We start from the raw sequence: 17,516 nt of genomic DNA on the forward strand, positions 1-17,516 counted from the left end.
TATTTTAAATAAGATCGTTAAATGTTGAAATAACCTTGGTGAAAGTGTGATATTTAGTGCTTCTTTCCTCCGCTGTGGTTTGACGTTGAAGCATATGTTGCCAATTAACATGAGCCGAAATGTGCAACAAGAATTGTATCATAATGTAAAACAAGAAATGAATAAAATGATGAGAAAAGTGCAATCGTTTTCAAAATGGGTCATATTTGCAAGTTAAAAGGCATAATGACGGGTACAAATTCTTAATGCTCCAAGCAAATAAAAGTGATATTAACAATGTACCATTTAAAAACTTAAACTCTGTTCAGATTGATTTAATAAACGACCCGTTAAAATTCATTACACACATCTGGAAAAATGTAATGATGTGCATGTATTAATTAAATTAAAAGAATGGCCGAGGATACGTGTAAGTAAAATTTCGGAATAGAATGAACATATATTCACATTGAATCAGTCACTCTGATTTAATTTTAGAATCTATTGTTTATCTTTCAGGGCCGGCGTCCTGGCATAGGGGTAGCGCGTCTTCCCCGTGATCTGGGCGTCCCGGGTTCGAGTCCCGGTTTGGGCATGGTTGTTCTTCTGTTGTTCTATCTGTGAAATGTGTGAATGTGCCCTCCTGTAAAAAGGGGTTGTGCAAGCGAATGAATGATGCGTGAGTGGCAAAGTCGAACTCTTGGCCCTAGTTGGCGCTGCTATAAAAAATAAGAGACGTTCCCCCTCAGGCTTAAATCGCTGTCTTCGTAACAGCGGGCTTGTCAGTGGCAAGTGCCATAAGAAACAAACAAACAAACAAACACCTTTCAGGTAAGAAAAAATGCGTAAATCAATAGTATAGAGAAATATTAATTTCATTCAGCTGATGGTTGACATGCGCTGTTATATTTGTAGTATGGGCACGACTTCTCATGTATTTATTTTATATCGTTTCCGCTAAAACCTATTTTTGTAATTATAGAAAATAGGTGCGTTTCTAGGTAATGCAGTGATTCTGCATGGATATGACTTTAAAAACCGAATTTCATCTTTTTATAACCTTATTTGTAGTTCTTTCGGGGTGATTCAGCATATTGTTTAATTATTCATGTTATATTGGGCATAGAATGTTTTAACTTACAATATGGCAGTTTCAATCATAGAAAAACTCTTTAAAGGGGCAGATAAAATTGGCGCTTTCGGGTACAAAATATATACAGAATAGAAATTATGTACAAAATACAAAGTGTATATATATTCAAGACATTAGTCGTTATATTTTACAAAGTGAATTTCAAGAATCATCTAAAGAAAAAAAAAGTAAACTTGTTTTTTGTATTTGTTAAAAAAAGAATAATGTGCTTTTACTTTGATTTTTTAATATTTTTAGAGATAGAATTTTCAATTTTATAATATAATTTATATTTATTATGAATTATATTTCAATTTTATCAATAATTGAAAATTAAATTGTTAATTATAAAAAGAATGGGAAATAATATTTTATTTCTGTCCATTTGACTATGTTGAGCAAAAATTTTCACTTTCTGACGGACGCAATCCATATAAATGTCTCTTTTTTCCTGGAGTTCTTATTGGTTTTTGGAAATGACAGATTAACTCTTGAATGTTTTACCACGATAAAGGTCGAAGTTTAGTTTTCAGCGGCTATCCGTCAGAAATATTTCAAAATTATATGAAATTATTAACTAATTAGCGGGAATTTACCCCCAGAGACTTTCTTACGTACTCCACGATATAGGTTTTATTCCCTTCCTCCCACATAAAATTCGGTAAGGTTGCGAATGTCTTGCATGGCACTGGTAAACAATAGTTACAAAATATAGATCTTTGGCAAAATCTAGCATTTTTACTGAATCATTTTGGATGCCTTTTTTTTCTGAACGATTGAAACAAAATTTCAACATGGAACGATAGCTGTAATCACAAGCTTAATTGATTTAAATCATTATGTTAATGAATCATTGCATTTGCACGCATGCGAAATTACAGACGGATGGACGACTAACCTTTCGACAGAGTTGGCTCAAAATATGTTAAGAATCTATATTCTAGAATCTAAACTTGTGCATCAAATTTTATCTGTCTAGATCTTTACATTCTGTAGTTATTGAGATCACTCGTCCTGGGCAATCAAGACATACAAACTTCTTATGAATGAATTTTTCTCAAAATTTGATAGAAATTTTATAAATATTGTCTTAATTTCATACACCAAATTTCATTCTTATCGCTCAAAGTATTTTCAATTTATCATGTTCACAGGTGGAATAATGCCAAAAAATGTCTTGGAACGTAAGGAGGTCTGAAACGTAGAAACATTTTCGAGTTGGAATTTTTTTGATAGTTATAGCATTTTCTCTGTTCTTCGTGCATGAGAAAGTAAAAATTCCGTAACATAGAGAGAGTTGATCACTATGAATGCGTAGTCCATTAGAAAAGTTTTATTGTAATTAAGAAATAAAGATACTTAATTTACCTCTTTTAAAGCTGAAAGCTGAGAATTTGTCAGATTTTTCAGAGGGGTTCCCATGTTGATTGATTTCAAAGACAGTAAACGCAAATGAACCTGGAAGAGAAGAAATCAATACATTATGAAACATATTATTGAATATATATCAACGTGTATCAGTATTTGCGAGAGAGAAAGCTATTAGACTGAAAAAATATTTTAGCTGGAAGAAGAAAACACTTTTTTTGATAGATGGCGTTTCTTGGCTTTAAAACAATATTTTATAAATATTGCCCTAAAATATGAGATAAAAAATCGAATCAATTCAAGTGAAGTCATAGTATCTTATGTTTTGTTGCGACGGTGTGTTTAATATGCTTAAATTTATCAATCTTTTTAGAATAAAAGGAATATTTTTATGATCGACATAAATGGATGCAATTCAAAAGAGCCGGACGATAATAATCTTGATAAAATATTTTCCCATTTAAAAGCCTCGAATCGTTGAAGCATAGACTAAAAGCTTTAAGGAGTTTCTTAAACTTACATCAAATTAAAAGCCTTTAGGCATATGGTTTTCCCACAAAACGCAAAAATATATATTTATTGTCTATCTTATGAAATTGATCAAAATCAAATAGATAGTTTTAGTAAAATTAAATGATCTCGCTACATGTAAAAAGCAATATATTTAGCTATAGTAATGATAAAAAACTGTTGGGATTGTTTTACAAGTGCACAATTTTTTTTGCAACGGGGGCGGCCTTTTTATTTACGATCAATAATGTAAGGGGCAGAGCCTTGAATTTTGCAAGAATAAATGCTACCAAAATTAAAGTTTTTGTTGTTTGAATTATTTTTTCGGGCATTTTTTATGAATGCTATCCTACATGTCAATCCAAATAGAATTACAATATGATAATTAATAACAACTTTTTATTTCAGATATCATGTTTCATCATATCGTTGATCTAATGGAATACATTTAACACATTTTAGGATGGTTTAGATCGAAATTAAATACTAATATATAGGGCCAGTCTTTTACGTCTTAGCTGAACAATCAAACTTGTTAAATCAGGATAAAATATTTTTATAATTTTAACATATTGTTATGAGACTTTCATTTTGCTTGGTATGCTAACAACAAACATTATATAAAACATGGGGAAGATTACTATAGTTGGATAGGAAAAATGTGTAACAAATATTGTAAATTACGAAAGGACTTTGATTAAGATTGATTTAAACTTAGGATCACTGTTAATAAATCGATGTGAAAGGTTCTATATCTTACGGTATGTCAAAGCCGATGAAGCAGGCAAACTAATAATGCTTGAGTCTCCAGATTATATTTATAATCACTTTTTTAAAAAGGACTCTCTAACAGAAATATTTTCTTTTATTTTTATGCATTTTGAGAAAGAGAAAAAATTAAAGATTTGGATTTTTCAATGCTTTTGTTGACAAATCAAATCAAAATACTTCCTTTAATGTAATCAATTATGCTTTCTAATTTCCAATACAGGTAAAAAAAAACCTCTCTGAAAATAATTAAATTTATTGGATGCATCTTTGGGATACTTCATATGTCATTACCTTGATCTCTGCAACAAATTAGTTCTGACGTTATAAACATATTAAAACGAATTAAGTTTAAAATAGATCAAAATTAACCAATGACTAAGAAGGAAAAAAGTAAATACTTGCTTATTAATGTAGTAAGTATTAAATAATTAAACAATCTATCATTCAAATTGAATCATAAAATAAATAGAGACAACTAGTTTCATTTAAATCGCAGCAGACTACGAAAAGATCTTGAAACACAGTATTTGTTTCCGTATTCAAGCTTGTGAGTCAAACAATTCGGCTGTGATCCGTTGAAGATTAGGATACCGCCCTCGGTTGCAAAATTAATTTGAACTTGTAAAATATACCACCAGGTTCAATAAGTATATCATAAATTCAAAATAAAATACATAATTTTTTCAAAGTAGTAAAGAACAGATTTTTTTAAAGCAATAAAGAACAAAGAATTTTTTTCAAAGTAGTAAAGAGCAGATTTTTTTATGCAATAAAGAACAAAGAGTTTTTTTCAAAGTAGTAAAGGACAGAATTTTCTTATTATTATTTATCAAATGCGAAGGATTCTAATATAAACAGAAAACGATATTAAAAGAATTTAAAAAAAAATTCAGATTTAATTAAAAATACAAAAGAACGTTACAAAAATTCTAATATAAGAATTAGAATAACATTATCAGAGGAAATATAAAGGAAAAAAAGAGCAATGATTTAAGTAGAAAAGTAATTGCTCTTAATATGACGAGCAGTAATTGTTCAGCGGCAATCAGTTACAAATAGCTAATGTCTTTTATCACGTGAGGATGCTTGATTGATATTATTTTCAACTAACCGAACAACTATTTCAGATACTGTAATAGCATATTTTGACTATACAATATATCATTTTTCAACTTCTAAGTCGTAATAGTTCGAGTACTTATATTTCACATAATTTTATTTATTTGTTAGAGACAAATTAAGCAAAATAATGAAATAAGCGATATTACTGCAACATTAACTTATGAAGAATAAAAAATCATTACGATTACTTAACCATTTATTGAGAATTGTTGATAGTTTTAAAAATAATGACAAAATAAAACACACAAAAAAGTGTGGACGTCTATGTCATGACAAACATTATATAACAAGCGAGCTTACTTCGTTTACTTCTAATAACATTATTTTATAAATATGGCTTTTACCTTTTTGTTAAGGGTTTCATGAAATGGAATTAGGATATGCACAGAGTATCAGGCAAAGCACTGGCTATTTAAACTGGAACAACAGTCCGAAAGAAAGAGTGTAAAGATGGGCTGGATGAGGAAATATGGTTTTTATTGAAAAAACAGATAATGAATTAAATTAACTATCGTGGATTATATTTCATAAAATGGGAAGCAGTTGAATCATTAAAAAGTGATCAAAAGTGTAATTGTTATAATTTGTTTACGTTTAGATAACAAATTGGAAATTATCTACACCAATCATCTGAATTATACGAGCATGTATAATATTTGAGATTATAAAATTGCTTTTTTAAAATTATTCTTGTACCGTCTTCCGGTTAAGATTGCATCTTTTACGAATAATATTGCATACGAAATGACGAAGAATTTTTTTATCAATATTAGTTGTGAAAGATCTGTTACAGAATATTAAAAATTCAGTATTTAATCTTGAGAACACAGAGAGAATTTCAATAAATGCAGCAATTTATACATTTAAATTACAATTTGCGCCAAAATATACAGCACTGAAATGAAAAGCTGAACCAAATAGCATTATTTTCATCTGTGAGTTTATTTTTCCTCAAAAGAAATTTACATACATACATACACACTATTAGCGTGTTGATTTACCACGGTATGCGTAATGTAAGTGTTCAAACTGTGCACCGCCTCGCTGCAGGCAGTGTTCATATCGTTCAAGCAGATTCTCAAGCATATCCTCAAACAAAGGTTGCTGCAGATTCCTGCAAAAAGACATGATTTTCTCGCGTAATGCAGGCACAGTTCTTGTTGGATCTTCACTATTGAAAAATTCTCCTTTAACATGTTGTTTCTTATGGCACTTGCCACGGACAAGCCCGCTGTTACGAAGACAGCGATTTTAAGCCGGAGGGAGAGCGTCTCTTGCTTTTATAGTAGCGCCAACTAGGGCCAAGAGTACGATTTTGCCACTCACGCATCACTTATTCGCTTGCACAACCCCTTTTTACAGGAGGGCACATTCACATCTCACAGATAGAACAACGGAAGAACAACCATGCCCAAACTGGGACTCGAATCCGAGACGGCCAGATCACGGGGAAGACGCGCTACCCCTATGCCGGCGACCTTTAACATTCCCCATCCGTTGACACAGTACACTACCAGAATGGCGAAATTTCTTAACAATAGACAGCATCAACTATGTTACTTGGTGCCGTCTTATTAAACTTCTCTTGGAATTGTTCTGCAACCTTTTTCAAACTCGGTCCACCTTCACTACAACTTCCGTATGAGCGGAAATAATGCACAACAATAAATACTTTTTCTTCCTTCGAGATATCCATTTCCAACAACAACTGCACAAAATAACTTCCTTTTCTCTGATGCGAACACGTGTAGCTGGAGCTATGCGCGTCGATAAACGCAATCACGTGTTTGAGATGCGCGAATTTCAGTACTGTATATTTTGGTGCATACTGTATTTTAGGAGAACTTTAAAAATATATCTTATTTGAAATGATTTTCAACTTTTATTAGCATATTTTTAAAATCTCAGAAATCCGTATATGAAGAACAGTGCTTAACATTAAGTCACTATCTCAACACAAGGAAATTGTATCGCTCAATACATGTCAATTGCAAAACACAATTAATCTAATGTTTGTTTAATTGTAACACAATTAATTTAATGTTTGTTTTCAAAAAAGGATAAGGCCCAATTGATGTAAGAGCATACGTAGTTTGATTTGGTTTGGGTTCTTTTTGGAGTTAATTCCCGCTGATGTTGACCATTAGGGTGGAACGAAAATGGTCTTATTTTTTAAATTTTTTTTTAGATTTTAGATTAGTAATAGTGAGGAAAAATTGCCTTTTAAGTTAAAAAAAAATTTAAAAAATTGGTTGCAATATTACATTATTTTAAAGGGCCGCAAAAAATTCGAAATTTGTAAAAAAAATTGAAAAAAAAAATGGAAATTTTTAAAAACGGCCTTTAAAAGTTTTTCTTAGATTTTACTTTGGTAATAGTGCGAAAAAGTTGCCTTTTAGGTTCAAAAACAATATTTAAAAATTTGGTTGCAATATTACATCATCTTGAGGTGCCGCACAAAACTTAAATTTTGTAAAAAAAAAAATTGAAAAAAGGGAAATTTTTAAAAAGAGCATTTAAAAAATTTTGTTAGATTTTAGTTTGGCAATAGTAGTGAAGTTAGCTTTTAGGTTCAAAAAGAATTTTAAAAAATTCTGGTTGCAATACAACAATACTTCAAAGTGTCGAAAAGAGCTTAAAGTTTGTAAAAAAAAAAAAAAAAAAAAAAAAAATGTAAACTTTGATAAAATATTTTAAAGAATTCTTCGTTCAAATAATGTTGCAAAAGATGATTTTAAATACATATATAAGCATTACAACTAAAAAAAAATGATTTACTGCAAAGTATAATAATAAAAAAATATTTTTTATGTCCAATTTTGCGTTTCTTACTTCTGTATCCTTAATGATAACAAATGTTACAGCTGCAAAATGTTTGTTTCTACTTCACTGCAACATTAAACAGTTTTCTAAAATAAAATTTTGGCATATTCACACGTCAGTCAATTTTTGCACTTATGTATCCTCTTGCGATTTAGCCAGAGACATTTTGAGCCGATTCGGCCATCAATTTTACAGCTCTTGCAACTGCTTGAATGAGACAAGAAAGTCGAGAAAAGTCGATAACCGAGTACCCTAAACTATTTGGATCAGATTCAGATGCCTACTGTATAAAGTTTTAACTTAATGTTAAACAGGTACTTAGTAGTTGTTGGCTCGCCTCTTTTTGTAAAGATCAATGTTCTTTTTCAGCGTTGTCATTGCCACCAGTAATCGTTTCTGATGCACTAGTATTCTTTCCCCGTTCTTGATTAAACTTAAATTTTCTCTATAGATCTTTACTCTTTCTTGCTTCTTTCTTCCTCAAAGCGCTTATGGTAACAATATCAATATTACATATAACCATTTTCCTATTAGAGCATTGATCGTTTAGAACCTTTTATTCCATAACTGGCAGTTTTTTTTTATATATAAATCAACCATATCAAATAAACGTGTAGCTTTTTCTCTAAATTCTGTGAGGTTGGAATCAACTTTATTTGAAAATTTTTTGCTTTTAGACTTTAATAAATTCCTATATTTAGCATGATAAACTTTTATCATGTGTGAAATTCTTTTGCTAGAAGCAACGGAAATAGAAGCTCTTGGCCATATTTGCTCTATTATGGGAACTGAAGTGTCACATATTTCGCTTACAGAAGAATCTCTCTCTGAAGCAATTTTGAGGTTATGTCTAACATAATATAGATTCGTCAGCAGTGTATTCAATTTCAAGCAAATCACTAAATTTCCCAAAAATAGAACACTCCGATATTTATGTTGACTTAATTAATTTAGACTGAGCCATTTTTATTCATAGCAAAGCACATAAGCGCAAACTAGCAAATCAGTTGCACAATAGACGGAGGGGAGACGCCAACTCAACTGAACTCGGCAAAGCCACTGATTTGAAACCAGCTCTGTCCTAGTCACCGGACGCAAACGAATATCCGCTTTACCTCAATAACAACCGCTCTAGCGATGATTCAGTACCATGCCAGTGCAATAGTAAAACTGTTTTTATACTTTTATTCATATGACAATACTTAATGAAAACTTTTTATTTCATTATTGAGGCACGCAAAATACTTAAAAAGTTGCAAAAATGTGTTTTTATGAAACTTTAACGTCCTTGCGGCACTTCAAGATATACTCTAATATTTTTTATAATTTTTATTTATCTTATCTATACTAAAAGACAACTTTTCCGCTCTATTACATATTAAAAATCAGAAGCTGATTATTTCGTAAAAAAACTTTAAAATGTTGCAAAAAATTTCAATGTTATGAAACTTTAACGTCCTTGCGGTACCTCAAGAACTACTCCAATATTTTTCACAGTTAAAATTTATTTTATCTACACCAAAAGGCAACTTTTCCGAGCTATTATAAATTAAAAATCAAAAATTGATTTTTTTCGTTCCACCCTATTGCCCATGTTACGCCAAATAATAGGTGAAATTATATCTTTTGAAAACAAAGATGAAAATAGTCATCATGAGGACAAACTCTAAAATGTAATCAAAATTTAAATAATTGGGTAAAACTTTATGGACTTTAAAAGTTCAAAGAATTGGATATGAGGTGTCTTACCAAGCAAGAAAGACAATGTAGTGCTTGACTTTTGAAAAAATTGCAAACTTTGGACATTGAAATATGAACAATCTGATAATTTAACAGGAATTTAACAATGGCATTGCGAACATAGTGGTAGTTGTTCACTTAGCAACTAGGGGATATGGGTGAATCTAGTGGACCCCAGTGCATAAACGAGGTAAAACAATAGTATCTGCCTTTCTGTTTGCTAAGATTGTATTCTGGGGGGGGGGTGATAGCGTGAAGTTTGTTGTCTGTTCCAAGATCCCATTGTGTCTGCCATTTAAAAGAGCATAAAGAAGCATTTTAGCATGGGGAATAGTTAGGGGTTAGGTTAGTAGTAACGATTGAAATAATCGCCAATTTGGCGGACTTGTCTGCATATGTAGGTGGCATATATATAAGTAATTAATAAGGCTCCCTATGTTATTGAGAATGTTTATCGATTTTATCAGAGCTACTTAATTATTTATTAGAATTCCGAGCATTTGAAATTATTTATGATTCCTTGCTTTTGAAACACAAAATTTACACAAACATATCAATGTAATTTGTTGAAATGTAAGAATAAAAGTCGTTTTTATTCTTTTATTAATGTTATTTCTATATGTGGGAGCGAAACGTTATGAGTTAAAGTATTACAGTTTTACTCCAGTAAGAAACATCTTGGAAATAAAGGTTAATAAATAGTTCTTCCCATTGTAATGAATCATACCTATGTTTGAAAGGTTTGCTGCATGTTACAAAAGTTTATAGAAATTTTATTTTTTATTCAAAAAGTATAGAAATATAATTTTACAGTATGGGAAGTCCAAACAATGCAAAAGTATTATTGCAAAATAAATTTAATAAAAGTAAGAACGTATTGAATGGATGTGGTACAAAAGAAAGAGAAAAAAAATTAAGAAACATTCCGTAAAGTAAGGTTTTCATCTCACCTAAAGAAATATTTTGGCAGAAATAACTTGGTGGCGTCTACATAATTGCGTCATAAATAAATAACATAAATGAATTTTGGCTGGTTGCGTATCATACAGCTCGGCGGGTAGACACTCGAGAGAATTTTGTTATAATCGGTTTATTATAACATTTTAATTATTAATAATAATCAGAGTTAATCGAAAATAACAAACAGTGGAAAAGATAGCTTAAAAGTTTTTAATTTTAAAAGACCGATTCAACTGAATGTGTCAGATATGCTTCTGAATCATGATTGAAAAGAATTATTCTTCATGGATCTTAATTCCAATTCTGCCATTTTGTAATCAGTTTATCAAGATAAATTTGTAGAACTACGCATATCACAAGGTTCCTAATTTCGTTCCAAAAACCATGCTGACTCAACCTTGAAAATTAACTTCCAACCATTTTTAACTTTTTTTTTACCTCACATTACTTTTAATCGGTGATTAATTCTCGTAAAATTATGTTTTGATTTAAAAGTCTGAACCCTTTTCAAAATTATTTTTCTTTATACAAAATTAAATTATTATAATAAATATTATTAAATAAATATATTTAATGCTAAATCATCTGCTAATTGATTTGAAATCGGTGAGAGGTGAAATATATATTTTTTTTCACAACATCGAATTGGCAACGTGTTTCTTAACCACGTCATAAAAAGTGGCGTCAAAGAACGTAGTCCTATTTAATTCTACTGATCAGTTCCATGTAATCATTTAATCCCCGAAGAAAAACAAAGAAAAGTGAGAAAAAAATAAGCAATCATGGTGCAATATCGTAAAAAAATTAATCGAACTTTAGATCTGGAGTTCATATTTACGGTATACCTCGGTACTTGACATGGATAGAATATTTTACATACAGACCATTGTATTAAAGACATTATCTTTGATAACTGTGACATTGACATTTAGGAAAATTGTCGGTACGTGGAATCTGATGCATATTTATCTTGCCTTATTCTGCACGAGGATGAAATTTGTTTACGTTCAGTTTATAATAATTTGGCAGGAAAAAAACATGTTTGCTTTGCCTTTCTTCATTCCAAACGATAATACCGGAATGACGTCATTGATTTTTTAAAAATGTATTTTACATGCACAATGATAATACCTCTGTTATGAAAATATAATATAAATCATTAATTAAAATTTCCCTTGATGAAGAAAATAAATGTATATTTTTTCATTGAAATATAATTTTCAAGAATCACTAATCGCGCATGATCTCTGTAATTAAGGAAAAGAAAACAAAAAATAATATTTAACAACAGGCTTTGTTTCTTGGTGTTAAGATAAAATGTGTCATTGCCACCTATCATCAGACTTAGGATATCATCAAATATTTTTAAGTAGATTCCTATAAGAAGACTACCTATTGCAATGGTTCTCATAACAAGACTTCGGGAAAATTTCTTCAGTTCTTCACCGATCATGGTCCCTAGAACCAAAAACCCCCCGTCGTTTAAAAGTTTATATATTGTTGTTGTTTATGATGGCACTTGCCATGGATAAGATCGCTGACGAAGTCAGTGATTTTAAGCCAAGAGAGCGTCTCTTTTTTTAGTAGCGCCAACTAGGGCCAAGAGTACGTCTTAGCTACTCACGCATCACACTCGCTTGCACAACCCCTTTTTGCAGGGGGGCACATTCACACATCTCACAGATAGAACGGATGAAGAACAACCATGCCCGAACCAGAACTCGAACCCAGGACGCCCTGATCACGAAGAAGACGCGCTACTCCTATGTCAGGACGCCGACAAGTTTATATATATATGCATATAACGTTTTGCTTATATTATCCTTAAACAGGAAAACTAGAGTAATTTTGTTTGGATTTTAACTGGCTTGGGATATTTTATTAGAAATGTAAAAATCTAGAACGAGAGTTCTTAAAAGGCCCATCTAGCTCAAAGGGGATGGAAATGGAAGGGGAGGGGTTGAAATTTTCATTTCTCTTTAACTTTATTAATATTGAAGATAGATAAATAAATCCAAGTAATCAAATCAACGCCTCATTAAGTCAAGTAACTTTTATATTTAAAGTTTCTTCGAAACTTGCAATATCTTAGAAGTTAAGGATTGAAAAGTGATTTTCACACCCTAATTTTGACTGTTTCTAACATCGACAACTTATATTGTCAGATAGTAAGGATCAGATGTAAAGGAATCTACCTTTGCCTTCCAGCTTGTTTTAATTTCTTATTACCATGATTTTGATGTTAATATGTTCGTTAATATATTCACCAGAGCTGCAAATAGACAAATTCATTGTTATGATGTGAAAATTGATCAATAAAGGGAATTTTATAAAGATTACGAATTGTCAAACTCAAAAGATCTTCAAGTAACGTTGTTATCATCCAATAGTTTTAGTAATGCTGAAATCCACAGATTTTTTCTTCTTTTTTTAGTAATTTTGTACTTGACAGACTATGGAATCTACCGTTGTTGTTTCTTATGACACTTGGTACGGAGAAGCCCGCTGTTTTTGAAGACAGCCGATTTAAGCTTTAGAGGGAGCGCCTCTTGTTTTTACAGTAGCGCCAACTAGGGCCAAGAGTACGACTTTGCTACTCACGCATCAGTCATTCGCTTGCACAACCCCTTTTTACAGGAGGGTAAAATCACACATCTCACAGATGGAACTATCATACCCAAACCGGGACGCCCAGATCACGGGGAAGACGCGCTACCCCTATGCCAAGAAGCCGGCATTGAATCTACTTCTGTGGACATATCATCAGGATCATACCGAATCCTAATGCACAAGAGAATCAAAACGCAGAAACTAAATTTTACAAATATATGGTAAATTTTGATTCAGTTTTTTAATAGAGGAACATTTTTAAAATTATATTATTATAATCAATATTTATGACTTCTCATTCATGCTTCTTTTAAGAAATATATTCAAAATTACTTGATACCACGCATATGCTTGGATAAAATTTTATCTGTCATCTTTCACAAATGCAATTATATGTAATTTTTACTGAGATTCTGAAAATACATGTTCTGTCGAATTTATATTGGAAATATTTATATTATAATTCCGTAATAAAAATAAACAGCTTTATTGAATGATAAACGAATCCATTCTTTTTTGTACCTTTAATAATAAATATAATATCGGGACACCGAGTTATGCTTGGCAGTTTTTTTTTCTTTTTCTTATAAAATCGTGTTTTTTGGGAAAAAATATTCAGATAAAAATCACGTACTGATTACATATGAATAATTTTCCATCTTACTTACATATTCACGGCTCAGTTAAATAAAAAAAAAATCTCGAATTTATTTACTTTAACATGTTATTCGAAGTAAACTGCTAAATTAGGACATACATTTTGCAGTTTATCTATCATTATTTACATTTTTGAACGTGTGGTCAATTTTATCAAGTTGTTTCTTATGGCACTTGCCATCCACAAGCCCGCTGATACGAAGACAGCGATTTAAGCCGGCGGGGGAGCGTCTCTTGTTTTTTCAGTAGTTCCAACTAGAGCCAAGAGTACGACTTTGCTACTCACGCATCAGTCATTCGCTTGCACAACCCCTTTTTACATTCACACATCTCACAGATAGAACAACGGAAGAACAACCATGCCCAAACCGGGACTCGAACCCAGAACGCCCAGAGGATGGGGAAGACGCGCTACCCCTATGCCAGGACACCGGCATTTTATCATGTTCACCATGGTAAATCATCGAGTCCGAGATGGCACTCTATGACATTGTCAACATGGGAGCAGATAGAAAAAGGCCATAATAGTTATGAAAATTTTTTTTCTTGTGTATAAAATCGCGTTTTTTCAGAAAGACATATAGATAAACTTAAGAAAACAAAATTTTATCTAAAAATAAAATTTGATCCAAATAGTTAGAGCCGTTTCCATGATACACGAAATAAATTTATATATATACCAGAATTGCTCGTTAAAGTTATAAGATATGAATGGACGCTGCACATGGAAAAAGTCGATGTATCAACAGTTAACGTTTTTAAAATAGAGATTTCGATAATATAAATCCTTAGAACACTTAGCTTTATTACGAAAAAAAGATTTTTGTAGCAATATTTACTCGGATATAATTTATAATGAATAAAATCAAAGAAAATTGTATGGACTCTCTACTAGCCTATTTCATGTTTCCAATTTCTTCTCCTTCTTCCCTTTTACTTTTTAAGGTAAAATATTCGTAAAACAATAACAGAAAGTGATTAGAGTCGAAGGAAAAAGTGACAGGCTGAAATTTGCAGATTAAGGAAATAATATTCAACTCTTATATAATATTTAAAATCCAATCATACGCTACTTAAAAAAGTTGAATAAAACGTCTGAAATAAACGAGCCACTTATCGTTGAACGAGGGATGGTTATATATCCATTTCATATTTTACATTTTTTATTTAATTTCATTTTTTATGACTGTATAGATATTTAATCGATATTAGTACGGATAGTATCATTATTTTTATGGTGATGAATTTGAAATAAGTATGTAAATAATTTTTTTTCCTGAAGAAAAAGGGAAAATTAAAGAAAGGTGAATGCACGGAATCAGAAAAAAAAACGGCACAGCTACAAATATAAAGTCAATTATTACGCTAGTTAAGAATTATATATTTACAGATCATAATTTTCCTTTACTCACTTGATATTTGACTTTCAAGTTAGACATTTTTTTTCTAAGAATTGTTTTAAAAGAAACTCTTTATTATTTTTATTTATATTTAAAAATTAATGAATCATTAATTTTTATCTTTTTACAATTTAAGTCGATTCCGTAAGTTATTCTAAAAGAAAATGATTGTATTTTTCAAAATGCTACAAATAATTTTTTGATTTATTTCCACAGCTTTCATAAATTATAATTATATCTAAACATACTCAGTTTAGCTGGAAAGTGCGGTATTTGATTTTACTTCATCCATATTCAGTGAAGTCGCTACGTCATAAAGACATGCAACATATCTAGGAATATGTAATTGTGATAAAAATATATATATGATTATGTGCTCATGAGTAGCATGATATCCGGTTTTGAGGGAGTCTTAATGTCAACAGCATGGCTGACTTATAATAATGCCAAATTACATCAGTGAAATGTAAAAAATACATCGAAGACATCATTGAATTAACTACTAGGGCGGGCAGCAAACTATTTCCTAGAGCTGCACTAGATGTGCTCAACTGCTAAGCATCTTGGACTCAAATTAAAATCCTGCAGTGTGTTGTATGATGGGTGCGAAATTTATTGCAGAAAAGAGGAAGGGGTAGAAAAAATTATTCAAATGTAGAATAGAGTGCATTGGCCGGTAAATTTTCTGAACTAATGATTACTCCATCCCTATGGCATTCCAAATTCTGTTTCATTTTTGACTATTAGTTGATGCAACTGTGCCCAAACAAACAATTGATAACAAGTTACATAATGTACTGAATGATCGCAACTGTGTCCAAAAGAAACAATTCGTAACAAGCTGTATAAGGTACTGAATGGACTCAACTGTGCACAAGCAAAATGGTAAAAAACTGCATAAATTGGTAATTGGTAAAAAGCTGCATAATGGACGAAACTGAGCACAAGCAAAATGGTAAAAAACTGCATAAATTGGTAATTGGTAAAAAGCTGCATAAGATACTGAATGGACGAAACTGAGCACAAGCAAAATGGTAAAAAACTGCATAAATTGGTAATTGGTAAAAAGCTGCATAAGGTACTGAATGGACGAAACTGAGCACAAGCAAAATGGTAAAAAACTGCATAAATTGGTAATTGGTAAAAAACTGCATAAGGTACTGAATGGAAGAAACTGTGCCCAAAAGAAACAATTCGTAACAAGCTTTATAAGGTACTGAATTGGCGGAATTGTACCCAAACAAACAATTGGTAAAAAGCTGCATAAGGTACTGAATGGACTCAATTAAGCACATGCAAAATGGTAAAAAACTGCATAAATTGGTAATTGGTAAAAAACTGCATAAGGTACTGAATGGACGAAACTGTGCCCAAAGAAAAAATTCTTGATAAGCTGCATAAAGCCTTGACTAAGGACGCAAAAGAGCCCTAACAAACAATTTTTAACAAGCAACATCAATATTGCGACAAGCGGAGAAATTAACCGCGGCAATTATTTTATTGTTATACAGGGAGATGCAACATTTGAGCAACTCTACCGATTAATAGTAATGGTTACTAGTTACAAATTGACCATGGGTTTATTTATTAGGATTATTGGCCATAAGTGGATGTAGTGACTTCACAGGTAATTCTACACGAATTGCCTGAATAAATATGTTCAAATCTTTGAATGATACACCGAAGCAATTTATGTCTTAGTTTGTCATGGCATCATTTTCTGACTAATTCAGTTTAAGATACAGTGTAGACATTACGATAGAGGCTTTATATATTGTGTAATTTGTGATAGCAATAGTTGAGCAACAAGTGAAAGATATCCCGAGACTAAAAATAAAACTAAAAAATTATAAAGAATTCTTAAATTCCTAATTAGATTCACTATTATTTCCTAATCACTTCGTTTTCTATTGGTAGAATAGAGGGTGGCTTTCATGAAATAAAAGATTGGTAGATAAAATAAATATAAATTAAAGATAACCCGAGTATCATTGCTTTTCAAGTAGCAGCTGAATGAACATCAATGGTTTTATAAAAACAATGTCTCATCGTTTATTGTCAAATAAAGCTACCTGTGTGTGTGACATTCCATAGAGTATAAACCTCCTTTTATATTTTTGTTACTTCCTCAAATCATTTTATATTTTTCTCACTTTTCACAATTAAACATTGCAGATACTTATGCATATTCTTCCATAGTATACCTTCAATAAATGTATTTACTGAAGTTCGATAGGGAAAATAAACTTGTATTGGAGACTGGAAATCAAAATCATTTGCAAGTGTTTTAAGCTGCTGAAATAGATAACCTTCGATTAATTTACTTTAGGTTAAAATTAATTAATAATTTATCGGCATGTGTCTAGCCAATGAATTATTCATTATAAGATTAAATTATAAATTATTCATTATTGGAGTATCATCATTATTCAAGCGGATTAGTT

The 17,516-nt window shown here is 31.2% G+C and overlaps 1 protein-coding gene across 3 annotated transcripts in view; it reads right to left on the reverse strand.

Annotated features, from left to right (window-relative positions):
* Positions 1 to 17,516, reverse strand: part of LOC129983989 (SEC14-like protein 2) — a 113,410-nt gene that overhangs the window by 29,059 nt on the left and 66,835 nt on the right. For all 3 annotated transcript variants that reach the window (XM_056093726.1, XM_056093727.1, XM_056093728.1), the window contains one exon: positions 2,480 to 2,569. In XM_056093726.1, coding sequence (XP_055949701.1) covers positions 2,480 to 2,533 — 54 coding nt within the window. In that variant the 5' untranslated portion in view covers positions 2,534 to 2,569. The remainder of the gene's footprint in view (positions 1 to 2,479; positions 2,570 to 17,516) is intronic.

The sequence above is a fragment of the Argiope bruennichi genome, chromosome 9, assembly GCF_947563725.1.
Source record: "Argiope bruennichi chromosome 9, qqArgBrue1.1, whole genome shotgun sequence".
Taxonomy (NCBI): domain Eukaryota; kingdom Metazoa; phylum Arthropoda; class Arachnida; order Araneae; family Araneidae; genus Argiope; species Argiope bruennichi.